At 46.9% G+C, this 26962-nt stretch overlaps 1 protein-coding gene across 1 annotated transcript in view; it reads right to left on the reverse strand.

Moving 5' to 3' along the window:
* The window catches only part of NOTCH3 (notch receptor 3), a 78426-nt gene extending 51678 nt beyond the window's left edge, over positions 1-26748 (reverse strand). Inside the window, exons 1-2 of the mRNA XM_056857778.1 lie at positions 26652-26748; positions 11281-11362 (exon numbers count right to left, since the gene is read on the reverse strand). Of these exons, the coding sequence (XP_056713756.1) occupies positions 11281-11362; positions 26652-26748 (179 nt within the window). The remainder of the gene's footprint in view (positions 1-11280; positions 11363-26651) is intronic.
* Between the last annotated feature and the right edge of the window lie 214 nt (positions 26749-26962).

Genomic DNA, 26962 nt, shown 5'->3' on the forward strand with positions numbered 1-26962 from the left:
CCAAAGAAGAAAGCCTCTCCTTTCAGCACTGAGAGCCAAGCCCTGGCACCGTGTCCCTGCGTGCTTATATCCGGGGAGGAAAACTGAGTTTCTATACCTCTCCCCTGGGGCAGTGAATCACCAACTTTGTCTGCGCAAGTCGCTCAACACTGTGTGACTCAGCCCTTACTCGAGGCCTGCGCGGGCGGCAATAGCAGGCCTACAACTGTATGCCAGAATCAAATGCCTGCAGTCTGCTTGGGGCACTAGAGACAGAAGACATTCACACACCCATCCAAGCAAAGGAGAAAGCAGTTTTTTCCCACCACAGCTCACTGAAGAGAATTTGAATAAAGTCATCAGCATAGAACAGCCACAGGGCAAAGCAGAATGCAGGAAATCTTCCAGCGTCCCACATTCCTTCCCTGGGCTCCTGGGTTTATTCCTAGTGCTGATGGGTTCATGAGTTCTCTTCTCAGGTACACCATCTTCACAATTCCTAGAGCCCTGCTCTAGGTAAAAACTTCCTGTGACATGGAAGACACCAGGGCTCTTTCCTATCTAGCCATGAGCTGGAAACATTTACTGAAATCTTGCAAGCCAAGTGAGACCAGTACTTGGACCAGTACTGTTTCCACATGGGTAATTTGCACCAATGTAATGCCGTTGTAACAGGTTTTTTTTTCCTGCTTCCCCACTGCATTGCAGTACTTCCATGCACAATTTGCTATCTTTCCCAAACTTGTTTTGCTGCATTGTTAGAGGAAAAATCAAAGCAATGCTGCTCTGGCCATCAAGTGGGTGAGAAACAGGACTGGGGCGAAGGATACCCTGCTCACAGGTCCCGTTGCTCACAGCTCCTGTAAGCGGCACTGGAAGAAAAATTAAAAAGAAAAATAAGGCCTCATCTGCTTACAGGAAGTCCTTACCATAGAGTTCTGGACAATTCCTAGAGCTACCTGGAAGTGACAAAGATTAGCTTTAGGAATCACCAGAAATTCTATGGTAAGAACTTCTGGTTTTACCACAAAGTTTCCGGTGAGTCCTAGAGCTACCCTTTATCACTTCTGAGTACCTCTAGGAATTGCCAGGAGCTCCATTGTAAAAACTTCCTGTAAGTAGACGAGGCTGTATTTTTCGTTTAAATTTTTCTTCTGGGATGCTGGCCCTGCCCCCACAACCCTCCTGCTGGTTGCCAGGCACTGCATGGCAACTCTAGTGGGAAAGAATGGATTTTTCTGGAGAAGGAGATTGGTTTTTATACCCTGCTTTTCTCTAGAGTAAGGAGTCTCAAAGCGGCTTACAATCACCTTTCCCACACACACACAATAGGTACCCTTGGAGGGCTGAGAGAGTTCTTAGAGAACTGTGACTAGCCCAAGATCACCAAGCAAGCTTCTGTGAAGGAGTGGGGAATCAAACCTGATTCTCTAGATTAGAGTCTGCCGCTCTTAACCACTATACCACGCAGCCATTTCCCCTGCCCCAGTCCTCACAACAACCATCCCACCCCCGCCCCATAACTATCAGGGGGCTTCTTTGGGGTTTAAAAGATTACTGGCAATAAGTATATTGCTATTGGTTGTTGTTGTTGTTTTTTAAGTTATTGCCAATAAGCATATTGGTTCTTGTAGGTTATCCGGGCTGTGTGACCATGGTCTTGGTATTTCTTGACGTTTCACCAGCAGCTGTGGCAGGCATCTTCAGAGGAGTAACACTGAAGGATAGTGAAAAGACACTGAAGAGACACTGTCCTTCAGTGTTACTCCTCTGAAGATGCCGGCCACAGCTGCTGGCGAAACGTCAGGAAAGAAAATACCAAGACCACGGTCACACAGCCCGGATAACCTACAAGAACCAATGAACTCTGACCGTGAAAGCCTTCGACAATAATAAGCATATTGCCCTGAGCCCAGCTTCTTTGCTGGGGAGGGCAGGATATCCATTTAATAACATACATAAATAAATAATGATATATTGCTATGTCCATTACAGGTTTAAAACACACCTCAGAAAAAAGCTCTCCCTCCCCAGTGTATGGGTGTGAACGGCCACCATGTTAACCGGGGCCTGCAAAATGAAAGGAACGCTGCTGTCTGGAAGCCCTGTGGCTTGCCATAGTACATCGGTAGCAACAGCAACACCGGCGATCCCATAGGAAAGTGTTGCTGTGTGGAAAAGACCTAAATCATTAAATAGGACACATGTACACTCCTCTCAACTGAAACACAATCCATATCGGCAAAGGTTAGTTGCTGTGCATCCCCAAACAAAAAGTAGATAATAAACATTAATATAAAGCCAATGGCCAGTAGTAACAATCCCTCACAGGAGTAAAAAAAAAATGTTACCCCTACAACACTTTGTGGGGAAAGAGACTGCAGTGTTCCCTTCTCCTGTTCCTCATTTCAAAGGCAGCTGCAGCAATTCCCAGTGCTAGATCTGCAAATATCACTCCAAAAGTAAGAATCATTACCTTGCATTGCTTGTTGCCATTATACCAGACAGGGGATGAGAGATAAATTTGGAGTTTGGGACTCTCCTGATTCTGGGAACAGAAAAAACTCCCTGCAATTTATAAATAATGTGTTTTAAATCCTGTCCACATGCCCAGATTCCTAATAAAAGGAACAAGTAAAGAAAACTAGATGCTATTTCAGATGCAGCAGGGGAAGGAGTAACTCATAGTACCATCCTAAGCAGTTACACTCTTCTAAATCCAGTGACGACACTGGGCTTAGAAGGGTGTAAATCTGGTTAGGGTGGCTCTGTCATTCTCTTCTTGTTCTTAGTGTATTCGCATCTAAAGGAGAAACTTGTATCTCTCTTTACACTGGGACGTCTGAGCTCCAGAGGCATGTAGAATTTATGCTTTTCATCATAAGACTGATGCACAAGCTTCCCTTTGGCATGTTAAACAGGAAGTATGGACAAGAGGAGCACAAGTGACTCACTCACCCTCTGTGTTATGCCTGAAACTGTACTGAAGCTCCCCATTGTACCGAACCTCCACATTGCAATCTTTTCGATTGTGACATCAGAAACAAAGGAGCAACTTTTCTTTCCATTGCTTCTCAGCTCTCCTGCAGTCTGTCACCTGGTAGAATGGCAACAAGCAGTGCCAGGTAACCAATAACCAATGCAGGACAAAACAGCAAGGAAGCGCCAACAAGGATTCTGACAATAAAACCCCCTATCATATGACATTTGGGTCTAGAGTTCCAATTTCACACTAAGGCCCCTTCTGCAGTATCGACCTTTAATGCAGCTGAAACATCCCTCGGTCATCTAGCAGTGGTTCTTGGGGCATGGAAGACTGAGCATTTGCTTAATTCTTTAAAAAAAATATATTAATATGTTTGTACTCTAGCAATTTTTTAAATTAAGAAAATGGCAAGTGCCAGATGTCGAAAAGGTGAAGGGTCTGAACTGCAGAACATGTAAACGGCTAGTATGGATGGTACTGCTTCACAGATTAGCAACAGAAGCAAGAACTCCAGGGAACACACACCTAACATTAACCATAAAGCCATGACAAGGGAGGCATGAGGATAGCTGACCCCCTTGCGCTCCAATACAAAAAGGAATTCTGTGTTTTGAAAAATAAAGGGGTACTTGTGCAAAATCCTTCCCTTTCTCTGTAATCATATGAATCCTCATTAAATTTATTGCTGAGGGAAACTCAAGAGAGGCTTTTATGTGAATGACATCTGCGGTCAGTGGCTAATGGTTTTAATGCCAGGCTTTGGGGTTTGTTTGTCTTGTTGTTTTTCTTACGGCAACTGTCTGCTGTTTTTACCTGCCTTGTTTTAGCCTTTACTTTGAGTGGTTTTATAAAGGCCTCAATTTTAATCTTAAGGCTCCAGCTAATGTAGCTGTTATGTTGTACCACTTTGTGTCCATTTGTATTTCTGTAGAGATCTTGAAAGTTACCCTGAGTAACAGAAGGAGGAGTATGAATATAGAAAATAAATTAATCTTTACCTTGCAACAAGACACGAAAGCTACGAAACAGGAAGCAAACTTTGAGCACAAACACTGCAGCTGATTACAGAGGGATTTCACAATCCTCAGTGGAAAGCAAATACCAAAAAGATACTTTCCCAACATTGAGCCATCAGTTGTCAAAAATTACAAAGAACCATACCTGATCCAGGAGGCTACTGCAACGGCATCAATGCAAGGCACTGTATAATGAATCCACTGTTTCAGCCAATGGATGGAAAGATTCAGACCTCAATCTTGGGATATGTATTTAATTATTTACTATATTTATAGTCTGCCTGGGTCACTGAGACTCGAAGCAGATCACACAGAGCAAGTGGATACAATCAACATGAAGAGACTTCCAATAAGCAATGTACTAGGGCTACAAGAATCTGAATAACCACAGTATATTAGACATTATACAGAGTGTAGATATAATGCAGAAAAATAAGTGTTACATCAATAGAAAACAATGCAGCAACAAAGGTCCAATACATGCAGCAAACAGGTAGTACCGTGGTAGAGTCCACAGTCCCTCAGCCACATGGGGCTTGGTATGTGATAGTCAGTCCCTTGAACTGAACCCAGTAGTAGCTGATGGGCTGCCAGTGGAATGACTGTAGAGTGGGTGTCATGTGCATGTTCCATCTAGCTGCAGCTGATTACATAATATAAAGGTGGAATGCCAAAATCTTACAGCCCTGGTCCTAAAATCCCACAGCCCTGGTCCTGAGAAGGTTTACTCAGAAGAAAGTCCTTGCTTGAATGGTATTTGGTCTCAAAGAAGAGGCATGGGATTGCAGTCTATATGGGCTAAGCTGCTTCACACTTCACCAAACTCTTGTATAATGATAGAAGGTTACCAAATTAAAGCACCCCTCTATTGCAAGAGGTACAGAGCTATACCTGGATGGCCCAGGCTAGCCTGATCTCATCAGATCTCAGAAGCTAAGCAGGGTCAGCCCTGGTTAGTATTTGGATGGGAAACCACCAAGAATTACCAGGGTTGCTGTGCAGAGGAAGGCACTGACAAACCACCTCTGTTAGTCTCTTGCCATGAAAACCCCAAAAAGGGGTCGCCATAAGTCGGCTGCAACTTGACGGCACTTTACACACACACACACACACACACACACACACACACACACACACACAAACAAACACACATATTAGTTTCAGCTGTAAGCCTGAAAGGGTGCACCGTCTTGCACCAAAAAAGTGATTTTGTTTTTCCTGACTGTAATTGTTAAAGAAGAGATGCAAACGAACAGGAAAGCAGTAGCAAAGGGTGAAATTTGTGCACAAATCCCCTCAAGCTTCTAAGCTTTTAGCAAAAATGGTGCACATGTTTTTAGGGGGATTTATTTCTCTGTAGAGATGCTAAAGCCCAAAAGAGGCAGAGGGAGGAGAAAATAGTGTTTTTTTAATGAGATATTTTCTCTTTTAGACTGGTAAGTTAAATGCTTTCAAGTTAAGGTTTGAAAAGATTGTTTTAGCTTATCTTTATTCCCTAAAAATGTTTTCTAATAGCTATGCAAAATGATTTTCAGTATGAGGCAATTATACTACCAACACATTAAATTCTCAAATTTTCTTGCATACTTCAAATTCTGCAACATGTGAAGGAAGCCGGTTTATTGTCGGAAATATACTGCCTTCAAGCATCACATCAAGCTGACACTATGCCTGAATGTGCACCAGCACTGCTTGTTGCCATGTTCGCACATGCTCCTTGCTTTTCTTTTCTCGCCCAGAGAATGATGGAGGAATCCTGGGAGGAGGAGGAGAAGAAGAAGCAGCAGGAGGAGGAGGGGGAGAAGGGGGAGGAGGAGGAGGAGAAGGAAGGGAGGGTTGGTTTTTATATACTGGTTTAACCCCAGCTTCAGAGAAGAGACAAAACTAACTTCCGTTAAGCCACTCCTGAATTTGTGTATCTTGGTTAACCAGGATGAGTTTTAAACCTAAATTCCCACCCTGTGCTCTGCCCAAGAAGGGAGCGGGAGGACACAGAAGAGAAGCTTGTTTCATTCTGGACCATGGATATAAAAAGGAAAGTTCAGAATTAGACGCTATTATCTTCCAGAAGAAACTGATTCTGGTTGGAGAAAGGAACTTGAGCTAGTATTGTTTTGAAAGATAGATGATGTATTGTTTAAATGACATGGGGCTAATTTTAGCTACTATGGCTCTTACACTACTGACCAAGATCAATTATGTTATAAAGCAAACTGAAGGCAAACATTGGACTTTTGTGCACTGGTTGTTTCCATTACTATCAATTCCCAAGTACTTCGGGGCTTTGTTTTCATTATGCATGTATTTTCTGACGTTTAGAAGTCGCCTCACTCTCCCCTTGCATTTCCCCCGCGTTTTGTGGATGCTGTTTTATTCCAAGTTTAATGTCTGCCTTGATCCCAAATCAAAAGCTGGTCCTGTGCATACTTGTCAATTCAGGGTTTTCTCCCCATGTCCATTCTCGCTTGTCCCTCCCACTTGTCGTTCCCCTTTGTCCAAACCCTCCTCTATAAGTTGGAATACTACAAGGCTGCTTATTTGGTCAGTTTCACAGTGAGCGTTGGTCAGTTTCACAACAAGCGTTTGTCAGTTTTGGACCTCAACTGATTGATTTTTTTTTAAATTTACCACGAGCAAGAACCCTGAAATAATCACAAACAACCTATGTGGCTGCTTATTTGGTCAGTTTCACAGTGAGTATTAATCAGTTTCAGACCCCTGTGCAGAGTGATTTGAGAATTCGACTGCAAATGCTGTGCATCTGCGTGTGTGTTAAGTGCCGTCAAGTCGCTTCCGACTCATGGTGACCCTATGAATGAAAGCCCTCCAAAATGTCCTATCTTTGACAGCCTTGCTCAGATCTTGCAAACTGAAGGCTATGGCTTCCTTTATTGAGTCAATCTATCTCTTGTTGGGTCTTCCTCTTTTCCTGCTGCCCTCAACTTTTCCTAGCATGACTGTCTTTTGCAGTGACTCTTGTCGTCTCATGGCATGACCAAAATATGATAGCCACAGTTTAGTCATTTTAGCTTCTAGGGTCAGTTCAGGCTTGATTTGATCTATAACCCACTGATTTGTTATTTTGGCTGTGCATCTAGAGAGCAGCATATCCGATAGAAACAACCAATGCATAAAAGGCCATTTTTAAAGAGCAGGAAGCAGTTTAAAACAGGGGCTGATGCTTGTGATATGTACAATAATCCCACTGTTGCCCTAGGTTAAGTAAGCAGGTGATGCAGATTTTTGTATGGTGTTCTTCAGTAAAATTGCGAAGGAGAAGGAGGAAGGGGAAGGAAGGCAGGAAGAGTTGGTTTTTATATACCGCTCATGTGAAGGAGTGGGGAATCAAACCTGGTTCTCCAGATCAGAGTCCACCACTCCAAACCACTGCTCTTAACCACTACACCACGCTGGCTAGGTGATAAGAACTTACTTTTGCTTAGTTCAATATTGATAATTTCTGTTTTCAACTCTTATTTTCCTCCTGTTTTCTCAACTGATAACTTAAGCTTGTTGTTATACATAATGTATTTTATGTCTGTAAGTACTGAATGTATTTCAGAGGAGGACAAGGATCCTGTACATCGAACACCTATGTAGTTGGGGGACATTTTATCAAGTGCAACTTCTCTCACTCCTGCATGACACTGCAGTTGTCAAAACTATTAAAGTTACAGGAGCCCTATCCTCCTTTGCACCTTACAAACGGGCAGACACTTCAAAAAATATAACAGCCAAGAGGCACAAATTGAGGCAGTAAATGTCAAATTCGCATCTGGAGTCTCTGTTTCATGACCATGTACGTTTTTAGTTGTCCACCCTCCACCACACACACACACCCCTTAATTTTAGCCTTAGCTTTAGTTTTATTCAGGCAACACACACACCCTTACCTATCGTACCAGGTCACATTCTGGTTTCCATCCAAGTCCATCTCCCCCAACCCCCCATAAGATCCAGAAGCATTCAATTTTCCTCCTTACACTACCTTTGGGGTAGCTACACCTCCCATTTCTCAAGCAGGCCTATCCATATCCCTCTGAAACAAGTGTAGCAAGCCCTAATACAAGCCCCACCTTCTTCACCAAAGACATAAATCACAAAGGGGGGCGAGGTGGAAAGGAGAGAGAAGCAAAGCCAAAACGGGAACCACCCATTGTCCACCTCTTGGAATCACAAAGACCACAGAAGCCAAAAAGCGAGTGCCCGTCAGAGGCCTCTTTGCAGGTGTTTAGTGGGGGAGAAGGGGAGGGGACTGTGTTTTTCCCGTCAGCTCTGGGCACTCCCAGGTCTCCCCACCCAACCTGTCCAACAGGTTTCCGACCATGCCGCCAGGAGCTCCCTTCCCTTTTCTTCCTCTTTCCTAAATCCCTTGCAGAACACATTCTAAATTCCCCAGAAACCCCACTAGTGTTGCCGAGCCTTGGAAGGCTTGGCTGAATGCCGATCTCTGCACCGGACAGTGGCGCTTTGGCTCCACGACAGGGCTTACAGCTGAACGGCAGTGTTTTCATGTCCTGTCACATCCCATCCAGGGATCCAGGCCAGGCGTCGGGCCTCCCGGTGATTCACCTGTTCTGGGTGGGGCCGCTGCAGGCAGATCCACCTGTCCTGGATTCCAGCACAGGCAGCTCGGAACTTGCTGCATTAGTTTCTTACACCTGCTAGTTGGAAAGGCAACTGAAGGGAGTAGGAGCAGGAACCCCAGGTCCCAATGGCCCCATCCACATCTCATGCAGCAGAACTAGAAAATTTCAGGCCGTATAACTCAACTACCGACACCTTAGGCACAAAGGCAATCTACTGCTGAACTCATCGTTCTGTCATAGGCATGTGCCACACAGGCTCCCCATTCCGGACTCTGCCAGTGTAGCAGGTTACCCAAACACAAAAAAAGAGTAAGTATGCTATTGGAATCAGCTCTGGACACCACTAGCAGCATCAGCAACACACCTGTCCCCCACACCCTGCCAAAAAAAACCACGTTATTGAGGGAAGCGTGAAGTAGACTGGAGGGATTTCAGATCTATGGGGCAACAAGCCTCCCTGTGGGCAAAGCATAGAATAGAATCATAGAATCATACAGTTGGAAGGGACCACCATGGTCATCTAGTCCAACCCCCTATTTGCAAAATATTGGAAAGAAAGAATGACTCCACCAATAAAAGAATGGATTACAAAAATGCTTCAATATGCATCGATGGCAAAATTAACAAATCTGCTCCAAAGAAAAATGATAGATCAATAATCAACAAAGTTGGCAACCTTTTTATAACAGATACGTGACAAGTCAGTAGATATATTATATCTATATGTGATTAGAGAAGCTGAGAAGTTTTTTGAAGCTTTTTCTTTCTTTTTGAACTTAGAAATAAGAAAAGAACATATAGCTTAAGTATTATAGACAAAACCGTATTAATCAGTAAGAAATAGGGTTTAAAGTTAATGGATCCGCCGTAGACTTGATAAATTGAAATCATTTATATACTTTTCCTATTAATGTTAGTAAGACTAGATTGAAGAATGGGTCAATTATAATTTGTATAAATGAATATAATAAAAACGGATGTTATTGAGGGCCTGGTCTGGACACCGACCCAATGCTGTTACATTGTTCCCCATTTCCTTTTCCTTCTTTTTTTCCTTTCCTGTATCCTTAAAACCAAATTTAAAAAAAAAACCTCCAGGGAAGGAGAGCTTACCACCTCCCGAGGAAGCCTGTTCCACTGAGGAACCGCTCTAACTGTTAGAAAATTCTTCCTAATGTCTAGATGGAAACTCTTCTGATTTAATTTCAACCCGTTGGTTCTGGTCCTTATTACAACTTCCCAACAAGGGAGGTAAGTTCTCCCTCAGACAATATTTCCCCCCCCCCCTTTCCCTCATTACAGAGAGCTGTTTGTCATCTTATCCATCCAAGGGATGCAAGGGCAGCTTTCACGGGGGTTCTCCTTCTTTAGCCTCACAACCACCCTATGAGGTAGTTTAGGCCAAGAGATGCTGACTGGCTAACAGTCAGTGTATTAACTTCATGGTTGAGGAGGGATTCAAACCCATGTTCCCACAGTCCAAGTCCAGCACGCTACCCAGTCCACCACACTGGTTGCAGAAGGATGGTGTGAGCGCCCACAGCAGTGTCACAGACATCAAAGGTACAGAGAGGAAGCCAAATTTTCACCAGTCAGCAGGAAGAGCTCCCAGTCCCCACAGGCCTAAACATGTAGTAGGTGAGAAAGGTGCTTCAGTCTTTGCTCGCTCCGGTGCCTGACACAGCATCTTGACCTTGGCAAGACGAGGACAGCATGCATCCCTTTCCTCAAGTGCTACTAACGCTCATCTCACGCTATGGCCTATAGAGCTTTCAGGCCCCACACTCCCCACACTATCCTGGCACCTGTGAACAAAAGTCCCCGCTCTCTTACTCAAATGCAAAGAACAATATTCCACAATAAAAATTTGATGCTCACAAATTGCACTGTTCTCTCAAGCAATGACCCCCAGCCCCAAACAGATTCAAAGCACTTGATCAGAGGTCCCCAACATGGCACCCACTAACACCTTTTCTGATGCCTGCCAAGTGTTTTTAGAACATAAGAAAGTTCCTGCTGGATCAGACCAAGGCCCATCAAGTCCAGAAGTCTGTTCACACAGTGGCCAACCAGGTGCCTTTAGGAAGCCACAAACAAGACGACTGCAGCAGCACCATCCTGCCTGTGTTCCACCACACCCAATATAATAGGCATGCTCCTCTGATACTAGAGAGAATAGTATGACCAGTATCCATTCTAACTAATAACCATGAATACCCCTCTCCTCCATGAATATGTCCACTCCCCTCTTAAAGCCCTCCAAGCTGGCAGCCATCACCACATCCTGGGGCAGGGAGTTCCACAATTTAACTATGTGTTGTGTGAAAAAAAAAATCCTTTTATCTGTTTTGAATCTCTCGCTTTCCAGCTTTAGCAGATGACCCCGTGTTCTAGTATTATGGGAGAGGGAGCCGTGGGGCTTTTGCCTAGCAAGGCTTCGGATTGGCGACTAGAGGTTTGACGGCTGTGCAGATTTTTTCAAATGTTGCTTTGGCAGCAGCTGCCACCACAGCACAAGGATCTGCACTGTGTTACAAATTGTGGCCATCATTTTGTGGCTGGCTCTGCCTCCTGTGGCAGCCATTTTGTTGCTGCGCCCACCATGCTGTGTCAGAAATTCCAAATGTGCCCGCAGGATCAAAAAGGTTGGGGACCCCTGCACTAGATGTCATTGAGCCTGTAGCTCAAACTGTAAGGAGGCACCACTTACATGCAGGCAGCATTCCCGTTGGAGTAAACAAGACAGGTCCCACCATTCTCACAGGGCTTATCACCATCCAAGCACTGTACAGCTGCAGGGAGAGAAGAAGACACAGAATTAGTGCATGTACAGCAGTGGAAACAGCAAAAATAACACTCAGACCATAGACAGCAGCTCTCAACAGCTATGAGCCATGGTAACCCCAGCTGCTGAGGACAGACGGACTGTTAACTTCATGCTATGAGCTTTCAAAGGCTGGCCACTCTTGGAAACAGAATACTAGCCTGGATGATCCAAGGCCAGGAAGGCAAAGCTTATGTTCAAGACCACCCCTTATCCCAGAATAAAAGGAAGAGACTCATGTTGATCCTTTTGACGTTCCATTCACCAAGAGCGGTTGTTTGTTCTCTCTTTTCCTTCATGTCGAGGACTGTATGTGTTTTATTCAGAACTAAACAACAGAGACAGAGTGGCAATGCCATGAACAGCTCCACAGTCCCACCAAGCGAGATATTTCTTGCTAACAATCAGCTGTGGAGCAGTAAATAGTGGTTAGTGCCGGAGTTCAGAATGCACGCACACACACACACACACACACAAACACACACACATGCTCATGAGAGATGGGAGGGGGGAAATGATGAGCAGATAGATCTCAGCACAGAGCTGCCTGATACAGATAGGCAAAGGGCATCTTAGCCGAGCTAGAGACGCCTTTGATGAAAGGATGAGCCAGATGAGAATCCTCACAAGCCCCAAGCAGGCTGGCACTGGTTTAGTTGACACAACCTCTTCCTATCTGGAACTGTATCAATCTTACAGGGCATTGTATTTCTAATCTAAAAGCTACTCTTCGCAGATAAGGAACTACAAAGGGAGAATCCAGTGTTTTGCAATCAGTGAATTAGAATTCATTAACAAATTCAGGACCATTTACACAAAAGCCTCCCCTTCACTTGGGATTCCTCACTCAATATAGGTCACTATGCATCCCGCATATCTCCCTGTACGTTCCTATCATTGCCTACATATCATACCTACATAACTTGCATTCGATTTAATGTTAATTCTACTTTGCCTAACTGCAATTGGAGGTGGCCCTCGCCCACTCTGACTGAACTAATTACTCTTCTGATTGGATTCTATTTCAAACCAGCCTCTCATTTGTGCTCCTCCCTCCTGCTGTGAATATAAAAGCACCAACTTAATGTATATGCACTTCAATGCATCTGATGAAGTGAGCTCTGACTCACAGAAGATTATGGCCTTTCAGGTGCCAGAGAACCTTATTTTCTATCTATAGACTGGTTTCATTGCTGAAGATCAAATGGTATGCAGACCCAAGCAAAAAAAATCATGGGGAGAAGAGACAACCTTCATGCTTGAGAAAATTACACTTCTTCTCTTAGCCACTCACTTTATTTTGTGTGGGAGAAACAACACAGATCCCACAAGGAGATGGGCAGACCTAGAAATAAGGATTTATGTTTTATAGAAGGAACTGGCAGCTGTCTTTCTTTCTTCACAATAGTTAAAAGAGGTGTATAAGTCTCTGGCATACTACTTCTACCCTGTCAATTGTGTTCCTTTTCCTTGTCCCACACAAAATACATGAACACATGAAGCTGCCTTATACTGAATCAGACCCTTGGTCCATCAAAGTCAGTATTGTCTACTCTGACTGGCAGCGGCTCTCCAGGGTCTCAGGCAGAGGTCTTTCACATCACTGACCTGTCTAGTCCCTTTAATTGGAGATGCTGGGAATTGAACCTGGGATCTTCTGCATGCCAAGCAGATGCTATAAAAACTGAGCCACAGCTCCTCCCCATAAATAAAATTTAAAAATCTATCTCGGCAGACTCTAGGCCAGGGATGTCAAACTCATTTGTTAGGAGGGCCGTGTCCCACGACGGGCCCTTCCCAGGCCCATCCGGGACGAATACCGACCCCCCCGAATCCACCCGCGGGGGTTCCCCAACCCGGGGGGGCGGGGGAAAGCAGGGACAGGGGTGCCGGCTCCCCTGCAGGAAGCCCCCACACGCCCCAGGACTCACCCCAGTCTTCCCCCCTAGGGACCCGATGGAGCGGCACGGAGGCAGGACCGCCCAGGAGTAGCGGGGACTGCCGCCCACTCCCGGCAGCGGTCGCAGCCGGTCTGACGCGCCCGCCGCGTCCCGGCCCGCCCATCAGCTGGGCTTCGGCCGAGCGCGGGCGGGGCCGGGGAAAGCACGCGGGCGGCGAGCTCAGCCTTCTCCCGCGGGCGGGGCTCGCCTGCCATATTTGGAGCTTCCGGGGGCGGGGTTAGGGGCGGGCAAGGGGAGGGGCCTCTCTGGCCTGGAGGGGATATAAGGCCAGAGAGGCACCTTGGCCGGGGAGGAGTAGCAGCCAGAGGTGGTAGAGGTGAGCTGACTCTGGACACCCTGGCTGCGTCCGAGGGGGAAAGCGGTTCTGATTCTCCCTCGGACTGGTCTGAGGCCGAGGAGGTTCCTCTAGGCCCCATCCCCTCCAGAGCAGAGACTTCAGGGGCGGCGGCTGAGCAGGGGAGGCGTGACAGGCCGGATATGACATAAACGTCACTTGGTCGGGCCGGGCCATGTGTAACATAAAATTTAATGCCAGGTACCAGAGATACAAATTTTATAGAGACGCAGGCAAAGCCAATTAATTATATTATTTTTAAACACCCTTCCTTCCTGTTGTTTAGGAACAGGGATAACATCAATACCAAGAGAAGGACTCCAGCCACTAAGCACGTTGGATTAAGAGAGTTCACCAAGTCTGATCTGCGACTGAGCCTGAAATTTATGCCGGCCCTTATCGGAATAGATAACTATATACCCTCACAAGCAGAAGCATGTGCGAATCCATGAAATCCTGGCCTAGTGCCACGCAAGCAGGACTTCACACCACTTGCAGCCAGAGGGAGAGGCAGGGCTTCAGGGAAGCAGTACTGGACGTTTCAGTGTAGCCGTGAAGGGCGCGAGGACCGCAGGACCGACTCAAGACGCCTGAACATTATTTGCTCTGTACCAGAGCTCCCAGAAGCTAGAGAATCGCGGAATTGCCCCATAGCTTCACTACTTCTGTCAATCGGCATCAACAAGGCCCCGCAATGCGGGCCAGCTCTTGACAGATTAGTGCAGACAGTCCCATCTGTGGCGAAGGGAAGCCATTCTTTTAAGACAGCCCTCATACCCTTGCTGTACCCCGTTTACTAATGAGAGCCTAACAGCATGGCCAAGAGGGGAGACTCCGCTGCCTGTAGTTATTCCCCCCCACACACAATGTGTCGGCATGAGTGGGTGGGAGGAGCCGAATAGTAAATTACTCAAACTAAGCCGAGCCAAGCACGTTTCTCGATGGGGCCCAGGCTAGGGGAAAGAAATCGCAGGCACCCATCCCTGCCAGCCAAGTAAGCGGGGGTGCTCAAGCACCCTGGGAAAGAATGGCAATTCAGACGTCCTTTCCAAAAGACACCCCTCCTGGCTCAAGAGATGCTTCTGGTGCCCCGGGGTCTTCTGAAGGAGGGAAATGCAGCTGGGGCTCAGGGTGCAGGCTGAAAGCCCTCCCTCCTCAGCAGCGAGAAGACGGAAGGAGCTGGGGCCCAGGCATTTCACCCGCTCTCAGCCATTTTCTAGAGACCCACTTGTAGCAGAGTGCGTGCCCAGCACACAGATCAGTCCCAGACAATGCCTCTCTCCCCTCCCCCGCCACCCCTTACTCTGTCGGCACGCAGAGCCAGGGACAGGACTGCGGCAAAATGCGTTCCCAGTAACCCTTCTGTATGGTCACTGTATTAAATCCACACACACATCCTAAGCGGACCTGTGGTGCTGTAGTTTGCATCATCCCCACAACTTTGACAAGATAACCAAAGGTCGCTCAATAATGGGTTCTTCTGACATTCCTGAAGGTGACGCGCACACACACAATCCTTACCAAAATGTATTAACCATAGCCATATGCACAGCTGCATTCTCACACAGCCAGCAAGCGCAGTTAACAGAGGATATTGCAAACGCACTTGCACAGGCATGCACAGACACACACTTTATCAGGGTCTCATCAGGGCAGAGAGCCCTATTGGGCCCAAGGTCACAGATGAAATCCCAAAATGCTCACCAACCTGCAACTTCCAATATGCTGAGACATTTAAAAACTCTGCATAAAAACTCTCACCAAAGCACAGAAGACACATACATGCATGAAACCAGAAAGGACGCCAGCAGAATGCATTCCTGACACACTCAACAAAAATCCCACAATTTCCTCTTTTCCAGTGTACAGAGCCAAGTTTGAGCGAGTGGAATGCACTCCTGGTATCCCTTTACACTCACAAAATCTGCAGTCCATATCCCTGCACACTCGACCATCTCTGCAGCCAACATTCCAACACACAAAAGCTTTTCAACATCCATGCAGTCACCCAAACGTAGAGGGCCTTGCTTCCATCGCATGGTGCTCAGCATTGGCCCTCATCTCCTAACCCAGACACAGGCAGGCCCATCTAGAACTAGACAGCCAAAAGAGTGCAGATTCAGAAAGCCGTGATAAGTTGCTCTGGGACGTCCACTTCACAGATACATCAAATGGAAGCGCCAACACAACCCGATGCAGAAAAGCAAAAATGTCCCCACTCCAACTTGTATACTCAGGGTTGCCTGGGAAATTCCTGGTGATTTGGGGGCAATACTTGGGGAGAAGAGAGTTTGGGGAGGGGGTTTATGGAGGGTGTGATGCCATACAGTCCACCCTCTGAAGTTGCCATTTCTTCCAAGGGAAGTGGTCTTTGGAGTTCAGCTGTAATCCCCAGAGAACTCCAGGCCTCACCTGGAGATCGGCAACCCTAATTTACACTTCTCCCAAAACACAGCATGGCAGGAGAGGACTCCTCAGTCTGTAAAGAATCATGATTTCCCACCTTCCAATAAGAAGAGCAACACCTTACACACAAGCACCCGACAAAACTTCCCCGATCAATCAGCACTAGCGATGATTGCCAAAAAAAATAAAATGTTTTAATGTGTTAAATGTTTTCTATCTTGGCATGTGGTGTCTTATTGTGCATGTTTTAATAGAGGAGTTTGGCTTTATAGTGCTATTATGATGGTTCTCAGTATTTCTAAACTGCACTGAAAAGGTGATATAGATTTTTAAATAAATAAATAACCAGTCCCACAAAACGCTTAGCTCTGGAAGGTTCTGGCTTTTGATCATACTGTCTGGTAATAAATCAGAAGACAAAGAGGTTTAATGCACTTCAGACAGTGACTAGGATTTTTGTTACATTGTCATCGAGTTGCAGCCAACTAATGGAAACCCCACGTTTTTCAAGGCAAGAGACATTCAGAGATGGTTTCCTGTTACCTGCTTCTGCGAAGCAATCCTGAACACATGAAGCTGCTTTATACTGAATCAGACCCTTGGTCCATCAAAATCAGTATTGTCTACTCAGACCGGCAGCGGCTCTCCAGGGTTTCAGGCAAAGGTCTCTCACATCACCTACTTGCCTAGTCCCTGTAACTGGAGATGCGGGGATTGAACCTGGGAACTTCTGCATGCCAAGCAGATGTTCTACTACTGAGCCACGGCCCCTCCCGAGTTTCTTGGTGGTCTCCCAACCAAGAGCTAACCTCACTTAGCTTCCAAGATCTAATGAGACTGGGTTAGCCTCAGCTATCCAGGTCAGGGCAACCAGGAATAAGAAGTAGCAAAAGTCACCCATCAAGGCAGTGGCAACACAGGAGCCCTGGCTCCCACTGCTCTGGCCACATAATTCCCACAGGTCTTTTTAGGGATAGGCTGGAAATCAAATTATCAGTTTCTCACCCCACCACCATTTCATCCACCCCTTCCCAATAGCAAGCAGCACAGATCTACCCACACAAGCAGCCTTCACCTCCTCAAAGTCATTTTTTAAAGAAAAATGTACCTAACCACTAGGCTTAGAAGTGCATACTGAAATCTTAATAGCCACAAAGGCGGGCAGAGTAGCATTTATAGTGGTCAGAGGACACGAATTCCTTCTCCTTCTCCAAGCGAACAGAAAAACTAGGTGAAGTTAGCAATTCTATACAAGGAGGCGTTTAAGCAGTTTACAGAGCATGCAAAACTCTGTGTTTCAGGGCACTGAATGGACTGTCTTGGTGCAGAGTTCTGCATAGACACCCGCCATAATGTGAAAGGCAGATCACTCTACTAAAGATGTCAGATGCTGTCATGAAGACCTGACTTTCTAGATTCTGTGGATCATTTGTAACATATTGATCCACAGCGTAATACTTAGTATTACAGGGTTTTAAAAAACCAGATATTATTTCTCTCTCTCTTTAAAAAATCACGTCTTCTAGTAAATGCACCCTTGTTGTCTGAAGGATTGTGAATACTTCTTTGGCAGTTTAGAAAACGTTTCCCTGACTCAATGACTTCTACTTCTCTGACTACAGCATCATTCCTCTCTAAATTAGAACCTCTTCATCTGCATTCCCAGTTTGTGTCCACACAATATTTAGAAAGAACCCAGTTTCACTCTGATTGTTTTATCTTGTCTTTTAAAGGTTTCTAAAAGATTTTTAAAAAGGTAAAGGTTCCCTGTGCAAGCACTGGGTCATTCCTGACCCATGGGGTGACGTCACATCCCGACATTTACTAGGCAGACTTTGTTTTATGGGGTGGTTTGCCAGTGCCTTCCCCAGTCATCTTCCCTTTACCCCCAGCAAGCTGGGTACTCATTTTACCGACCTCAGAAGGATGGAAGGATGAGTCAACCTTGAGCCGGCTACCTGAAACCAACTTCCGTCGGGATCGAACTCAGGTTGTGAGCAGAGCTTGGACTGCAGTACTGCAGCTTACTACTAAAAGATTAGACGCAACATAACTTCTTTTTTTGGTTCACTGTGTTCTTGCCAATTGCTTGCAGCTTTGCTGGTTAGTTACTGGTATCTGAACCTGTTTTGCAAATTCATTCCGCTAGTCGGGTATTTGTAGTCCTAGAAACAAGCAGGCAGCGATGGATTCTTTAAAGCGGGTTCAGGATTACCTCTCAAGAGGAAGATGGATTGGACACTTCCAATGCTGGCAACACCAATGGCAAAGCAGATTACATTTTTTCTACTCCCACTGACATTATACCTGAACACTAACAGTACAATCCCAAACAGAGTTATACTATTGACACCAGTGGATTTAGAAGGGTGTAACTATGGATTTAGTTTTTCAATTTGATACAGTGTACATGCAATGCCAGTAGTTTCTAGGGCAGTTTCACTGTAGCTAGTATGGCCACACTGTTAGTGCTAGTAACCCAAACTTCATTTTTGTAAAGTAATCTGTAACAATATCTGGTCACTCTGAGACTCTCTATCAGACATATGTCTTTCTGTCATTCAGATTATACAGCTGTGAATGTTGCAAGTTGTTTCTAAAGAGGACAAGGAAGTTTGCAGTTTCTTATGCATAGATTTTTGTACAGCAACATCATTCCCAAGCCATTTCACATGAGTCCCTGCCTGAGGAACAAACGTGTGTCCTGCTTACCCACACTTGTACAATTTCTTACATGTGTATCAAGCTGCCACACATTCTTCCAAGCTTTTATGTGGCAGACATTTCCTGGGTCTACACTCCGAGTAGAATTACACATGTTGTTCTGGGATTCTTCCCCCTGCCCAAATTAAATACACAAATGCAAGGCTGTGGTTCAAAGGCAAACAGGGCATAGAGAAAGAGAGGGGCTATTTAGCTTGTCCCTCTTGTGCCATTTTCCTGCCAAATATCAGAACCCAAAACTGCTTTCATCCCTAATGGGGGGGGGGATTCATACATGCCCATAAGTTTTCCCCAGTCGTGTGTAAAAGCAACTTGAGGAATTCTGGCAGCAAACAGTACGAAGGACATATTGTAATAGCCCTCTACTAGCCTCCCCCTTTAAGTCACAGTCACTTGCATTGTTAAAAACAAAACTAAACTAAAAGGTTTTGGGGGAAAGAATCAGAAGTACAGACAACGTGAAGTTCCGCCCATGGGGAACACCATAACATTTGAAGGAGACTTATATGTCTTTGAAGACACATGGCAAACACATGCCAAAGAGATGTAACCGATCATAGCTTCCCAGTGCCTAAGCAATGCATATCCCATGTGGTTATGGACAGGCATCTTATAAATACACACTGTGATATCTGCTATGACAAATTCTTGCCACATTAAAAGTAAAACAGCCCTTGTTAACCTGGAGGCTAGCAGCTGCAAAGAGGGGCCACACTGCATGCCTACAGACTAGGTCAGCTTCTGGGCATGGAGGAGGAGGTCACTGGGGTGTGTGTGTGGGGAGGTAGTAGTGAATTTCCTGCATTGTGCAGGGGGTTGGACTAGATGACCCTGGTGACCCCTTCCAACTCTAAGATTCTAGATGAACAACTCTCAATCAGGAAGCTCAGTGCGATGCTCCACTGATAAAGACACACAGCATGAATAAAGCAATTCAACTCCTCCCTTAAGGGACCCCAATTTCACTAGTCCAGCTCCAAGTCCCTGTTTCATGACAACCTGTCATGATGTCCAGCGCTGTGCCCATGACAAGATCAGCAGATTCAGGTAGTTGTGGTACCTCAAAAGACATAGGCTGTATCCACACATCATTGAATACTGTGCTACTGCGGTCATTCTCAACTGGATTGTCTTGAAAACACAGGAAAATCTAGTTGCAAATTACTGTTATAGCACAATCTCCAGAGAAGTGTGGATGCAGTCACAGTGTGTCAAACACTTGAGTTCCTTTGAGATGTTCCTGATTGAAGCAGCATGGCTTATCCAACCGTGTTCTTGACATACCATGTGCTGTGCTTCAGGGTTTGGCGAGTTCCTTCCTTTGCAGTGTAGGGTGCCAACCATCTGGCTCACAAATAAATCTTTCCAGATAGTGAGACATTTGTGTGAATACATTTCCATGTGCAGCCTGGACCTGATGCTTATTACATTTGTACTCTACTCTTCCTCCAGCGGAGTCTTCCTTCGCAAAACCATCAAGCCTTTGGTCAACTTCTGTATATTGCAGAAGCATTCTGTTACCCAGACATTAGCTGGGGGCTGGAACAATCCATCAAAGAGAGTCAGACTCTACAATGAGGCAGTTAAGAGCTTCAGAGACATGAAGCACATGCAGAGGAACAAGGTGTTTCCTGAAAGAGGCACATTGGCAGCGATCCATTTCTTGCACTGCTATCAATACAACAACATTCCTGTGAAACACATATGCGGTCCTATTGCTACTTTTTCTTACAAATTAAAGCAAAGTCTGCTCAAATTTGGTAAAGCAAATGGTAGCTAAAGCTAAAACTGCTTTGGGGGCTGAATCTGTTTCTCGTGCTTCTGCTTGGCTGTCCCTGAGCTGTACATCAAAGCTCCTAGTTTTGTCTTCATCTCTAGGTGCGGCCAAAACAAGGAGCTGGGCTTCTGGCAATAAAGCCCTACCTTGGTCCACTTATTCTGAAGCAAGAATACCTCCCTCCCCACAGATACACAATTTGGGAAAGTTCACTGACATGAACAGCTACTGAGAGATCCCATTTCAATTCAGTACCATTACCCCATCTCTCCATCCATCCCCTTCCTCCAGGGAGCTCAGGGCAGTGCAAAATGGTTCTCCTCTCCTCCATTTTACTTTCACAAACACCTTGTGAGGTAGCTTTGACTGAGAGTGTGTGATGCCCAAGGTCACCTAGCAAGGTTCAGTAGATGAGTGAGGATTTTAACCTGGGCCTTCTCTATCCAACACAGCCATATTGGCTCTCAACCAAGTAAGGGTAACATGAAACACTGGAGAAAAATCAGAATGAGATCATATCTTCTGAACATTCCATGTTTAAGCAACTCATCTTAAACTTGGATAAATTTATTTCCACTCTAAGGGACGCAACCTGAAACCAGGTCCCAGCAAAGGGGCCAGAATGGAGAATCACAGTTGTTCCACTTTCTAGGAAGAGTTAATGCCAACATGGGAAGGAGGGACGACTTCCCCGAGAACAAATTCTTGGGCCCGTCAAGCCACTCCGAAAATTCGCAATGAGGAGATCAGTAAAAGTGCTAAAACTTCCCTGAAAGATCGCTTGCACACCACTACCAATCCTCCCTGAAACGGTACACTGCAACTGAGGAATGGGATCTCAGTTGTCAGTAGGGTGGCAATGAAACGTAACAGGCTTACCCAGTGTCTCATGTGAACAAAGTGTCCATCCTTCAAAACACACCCCAGAAGCCTTTGCAGCATTGCTGGGTTGCCTAATGGATGCAAGGGGTTCCTCAGCAAGCAAATCAATGTAGAAAAGGTGACTTGAAGGTAGAAAACTTTAAACCTGTTGCCCCATGGCAATAACATCTGTGCTGGAAGCTCACTAGCACCTTGCCAAAAGACATAAAGACCTACATGATACTTTCTCAAAACAACAACCCCAATGTGAGTCTCATGGGAAAACCTTCCACAATTTCCAGTCTTCCTTTAACACAGACCACACAGGACACATGTGCCACCCACACATCTTGGCTACCACAAAGGGTGTGGCTGGGTAATTTTAGGTCCTTCCAGAAGGCTCTATGCCAAGGTATGTTGAATTCTCAGCCTAGAAAAGCTAAAATCTAAAACCCCTTTAAATTATGCAAATTTGCATATGTTTGTTATCGTAATGCAGTGCAGTCCTAAGCAGAGTTACACCCTTCCAAGTCCATTGAAGTCAATGGGCTTAGAATGGTGTAACTCTCTTCAGGATTGTATTGACAGTCTCGCTTTGTTAGTAATGGGAAAGGGTAAGCAATAACGAAAAGATAAATCCCCCAATCCCTGACAGGGCAAGTTCAACTCAACCTCTTCAATGGCTTTTGACATTTCATCAGACTTTGTCCAGCCCGGCCAATTTTAAACCTATCTTTGCAGCCCTAATGACTATTGTTTTATAATTAAAAAAGAGATCCAAAGGTTACTAAGTCAGGACCCAGTATCCATTTTTAGGCTCCTCCAGTTCATTCAGTGAGGCCCATGGCGCAGAATGGTAAGCTGCAGTACTGCAGTCCAAGCTCTCCTCACGACCTGAATTCGATCCCCACGGAAGTTGGTTTCAGGTAGCCGGCTCAAGGTTGACTCAGCCTTCCATCCTCCCGAGGTCGGTAAAATGAGTAGCCAGCTTGCTGGGGGTAAAGGGAAGATGACTGGGGAAGGCACTGGCAAACCACCCCGTAAACAAAGTCTGCCTAGGAAACGTCAGGATGTGACGTCACCCCATTGGGTCAGGAATGACCCGGTGCTTGCACAGGGGACCTTTATCTTTACTTTTTACCAGTGCATCCACAGAGCCTGATTAGTAGCACCTGAGGGATTGCAGTGCCAACCCTCAAGTTAAAGGACTTACCCTTATGCAGCCCAAGTACAATTCAGGCTAGGAAAGGGAGCTAGTGATGCAAGTCTCAAGGGTGACTGCCCAAGACTTGAGGACAGCAAGATGCCCTTTCCAGCAGTTCCATGCACGTTCCCAAAGATGTCTTCCATCTGTCAGGCCAATGCAATGATGACAGCTTATCCCAGCTTAAGGCCCAAGTTGCATGACCAATTTTCAACTTATTTTTGAGTCCATTCTGACTTCATTACCATGTCTGAATACGCAAGTCGGAGCGTCGTACTGAGCACCAGCCTTGATTTAACTGGACGCATTGCTCATGCTTTCAAGAAATGGTTTGCGTTTGCAAGTAGGGATTCTTAATGGAACCACCAGACAGCTTTCATCACAAGCATATTCAATCCAGGACGATTAAAAAGTGTGGATATGCATATGGGGGGAAATGGGCCCTCATAGTGGCTGCTTGCAATAAGACCGTGAAGAGATTCCGAGCTCTCTCCAGCTGCCTTTGCAATGCCTTTGTTAACTGGCTAGCAATGCTGGCAGAATAAAGGGGTAGAGAATTGAATGGCCACCCGGCTGGCCTGCTATTGCATCTGGAGGAGCTGCAGCAGGGAGGCAGCTGTTGTATCTCAACAACTCTCAGCTCTGAGCACAGACCGCTGCAGCTAACAGAATCCATAAGGCAGGGCTGGGGTGGGGGGGAAGTCTTCACTGTGTCCAGGAAAAAGTACCAGGGAGACTAGTAGGATTAGGGTCATTCCACTGCTGCTTGGTCAGACAGGGGCTCAGCATCTCAAAAGAACCACAACTCCCCCTTCGCAAGGTTGAAGGGAACACCAAGCGAAATCTCCAAAACCAGGACCAAGCCTGAGCGCTAGAAGGTGGGTTGACATTTTATTGGTTCCAGAAGGGACAGAATGCCCAGATTATCATTTGCGGGTACCATCCCAGGAGCTGAGAAATCAAGGGGAGAATTTTATACCTACACAGGGGGGCTCCTGTAAGAGCAAAACTTTATTGCTTCACAGAACTGGGGGCCACGGAAGGCACAGAAGATTTAAAAGGAGCCGAGATGGGTGTGGTTTGAGTCAATGACCAAACTGAATTCAAAGAATCAGTTTCACGAACGCATCTCCGCATTCACTGAAGCACTGTAAGGCAATTAATTAACTGCATAGCTGTGGAATTTTTAAAAATCAAAGCCACACATTTTAAATGCTAAAATTAGAGTTCCTGCTCCTGCCAAATGAACAACAGAATACTGACTGATTATTTTTAAGGCCTGGATTTCTGTTCTTTCTGAAAAGATTACACCTGTTTTGGAGGGGAAAGATGATGCCTTAGCCGAGGACAATCTGTATGAAATAAAATTCCTACACATTTACGCATGCATGGGAATTCCCATGCATATCGGGAGTGAGTGTGCAGATTTTTCACGGCATGAGCATGCGGTGCACACTGCTGAAAAGCCAAGGCCAACTACAACAAAGGGGGGGGGGGAGAAACTCCTGTGTGTCCGATCATGTGAAGCAGCCCTCAGATGGAGGGCTTCATCAAGAGAGGCACTTTACTCCAGGTCATCACATTGTTATCACTGCAGCCAGGCAGAAAAGAACAGAGCAGCCCTGGAAGAGACAAAATGTCTGGTTTGCAGACATTAATCTGGATGAGGGTTAAGTGTCTGTCCCAAAGTTCCATACCCAGCAGAACTAGCAGCGGGAACCCAGGATGATTCCCCTCCCACCCGACGCCCTTCATACTAAAGTGGCTTCCAACCCTTGCGTGACCCTCATTTGACGCAGCCCACGCCAACCAGAACCTCATCCTGCCTACTCAAGCTCGAGAAACAGAGCCAGATTCAACCTCCTATCCTCCATGCCCAAAATCTTCAAGGCCCTCTCCGCTGCTGCGCTGGAAGCTTTAAGGACCACGTCGCCGGTCGCCTATCACTTAGCGCCGTTTTCAAACACTCTGGGTGCATTTAAAATGACCGTGGGGACCAATGCAACAGCTCCAAGCCCCCTGTCTGGCGCAAGACCGCCAAGGCTTCAGCAAGACTGCGGTGGAATTGCTCAACCAAGAACAATGCCCTGTCTATGTCCAGCCAAGCAGCAAGCTGGCGGGGAGGGGAGGAGGGGATTCATATTCCTGAGCATCCACAATGCACAGCACCCCGGCCTCACGCCTGGGACAAGCTTCACGTTCCCATGCACTGCAGCCCCGGCTGGCTGGGAACGGCGCAAGAAGCCAGGCCAGCTTCGCTAAACCAGTCGGGCGGCTTCATGGGAGAGTGAAGCCCATGCTGAATAATAGCTCTACGTTCTATTTACCTTTTGCAGCAATTATCTCATCCCTGGCATACTGCTGCACGTTTCATTGGGCAAAGCAAGTCGCTGCACGACACCCAATTAAATCATCTTATCTCCTGCTTGCATCTATCTTTCTTCCCAGAGCACAAATGGGAGAAGCCAGCTGTGTGTGTGTGTGGGGGGGAAGCCTGTTTCATAGGAGACAGAGCCGCTCTGACTCTCCAGAGCCTGGGAACCGGCTGGCCCAGTTGCTGAGCTGTGCACTCCCTAGCTGAGTTTCCAAGATGCGTGTCTTGTTTCACAGGCGAGGATCTGCGGCTCTGAGGCAAGCCAGTAGTGCCTTCGCTTCTGGATCGGCCGTGCCTGGTTTGTAACGCACAGCACAAGAGACTTGGCTCAAAGGGCACTTGGACAGCTTCATGGGCGTCACAATCGGCAACAATAAAAGTTTGTACATCTAGCAGAATGTGAAGGAAGGGGGGGAGAAGAGGGCCAACAGCTGCTGCTACATCTGTCCAGATCATCAACACCCTTCTCTCACTATCCCGTTCACACACTGCACAACAAAAGCACCGTCAAATTCAGTGTCAAGGCAAGTGGTTAGCCTTCCAGGGGAGACATTTTCATAGCAATCTCAGAGGAAAACCTGAGGCTTGAAGAATACATTTATTAGCCCCTACCCACAGCGGTTCCCATTCATATGTACACGTCTTGTAAGCATTCAGACACAAGCCCATACACACGCCTCCTGTAAGTATTCAATACCCAAACGACTGTGTGCCATTTCTCACACAGAAACAAACCAGCTCGCCTTACACATTTACACGTTTGAGAAGCGTCTTGCCTGTACAAGGCACACACCGTGTCCAGTGTGCACATTCCAGCACATCTTAAGCACGCCAGATGCCTGCACAACTGGCACATCTTCCAACGGCTTCCCTCGTCCTCTCTGCTACACAAGCATACACACACACACGATACTATGGCACAAGCACATTGCCCGTACGACACCAGGGCCTTATTGAAAGCGAGCGAAAGATTTCATGCGCTTCCAAGGAGCGAAGGCAGAGAAGAAAGGCTTAGAGGGAAGCTAGAGAGAAGCCAGATCCTTCCGAAATCCACTCTCCGGGTTTTCCAGCTGCGCCGGGCTGGGAAGCTGGAACGGGCTGGCGAAGAAAGTTTGCTTCAAGTAAATAAAAAAGTGTTAAGATTGTTTCTCCCGTCGCTCAAATCAGTGCCGGCGACTGGCTCTCCCCCCCCCAGTCTAATCGCTGCCTCCTCCCCCCCCCTTCCCCCAATCTGGAATCAAACAATGATCATTTATTTTCTTTGTGGTCGGACTCCGGCTCAGTCACTTTTTTTCCCCCTCCCCTCCTTCTCAAGGGTGGGGGAAGGGCAAGGAATGAGCCGAGAAGGAACAAGGAGTGGGGGGGGGGGATAACTTTCAGAGCCGCCCCTGCCCGAATCGGGCGCCCAAAGCGCGGCGGAGAACCCCGAGGCGGGAGAAGAAAAGCCTCCGCGAAGTCGCTGCGAAGTTTTCAGAAGTTTGCAAAGAGGAAATGGAGAGGCCCCGGCCCGTCGCAGTGCCGCCCCAGGCGGCTCGGGCTCTCCCCAGGCTCTCCCCGCCGAGCCCTCCCAAACCGCGGCCTCCCACCCCCGCCCGGCATCCCCCGAAGCGCCCTACCTGCTCCCAGCGCCAGCCGCGCCAGCAGCGCCATGCCCAGGAGGCTGCAGCCCAGCCATGCCCGCCGCGGGCCCCCCAGCCGGGCCGCCGAGCCCATGCCCCCTCCCCCGCTGCCTGCTCGCCACCCTATAGATCCATGGGGAAGGGGCCGAGCGCGAGCTCCAGCCAGACACCCCAAAGCGCGGCGGCGGCGCCTCCTCCTCCTCGCTCCCGGACCCTGGGAAACTTCTCGGAGTGAGAGCGGGGCGGGGCGACCCCGCTGCCCGGGGGCGGGGTCCGCACCCAGCCCGCCTGGCCTGGCTCGGCTCGGC

This window comes from Euleptes europaea, chromosome 1 (genome assembly GCF_029931775.1).
Source record: "Euleptes europaea isolate rEulEur1 chromosome 1, rEulEur1.hap1, whole genome shotgun sequence".
NCBI classification, from domain to species: Eukaryota; Metazoa; Chordata; class Lepidosauria; order Squamata; family Sphaerodactylidae; genus Euleptes; species Euleptes europaea.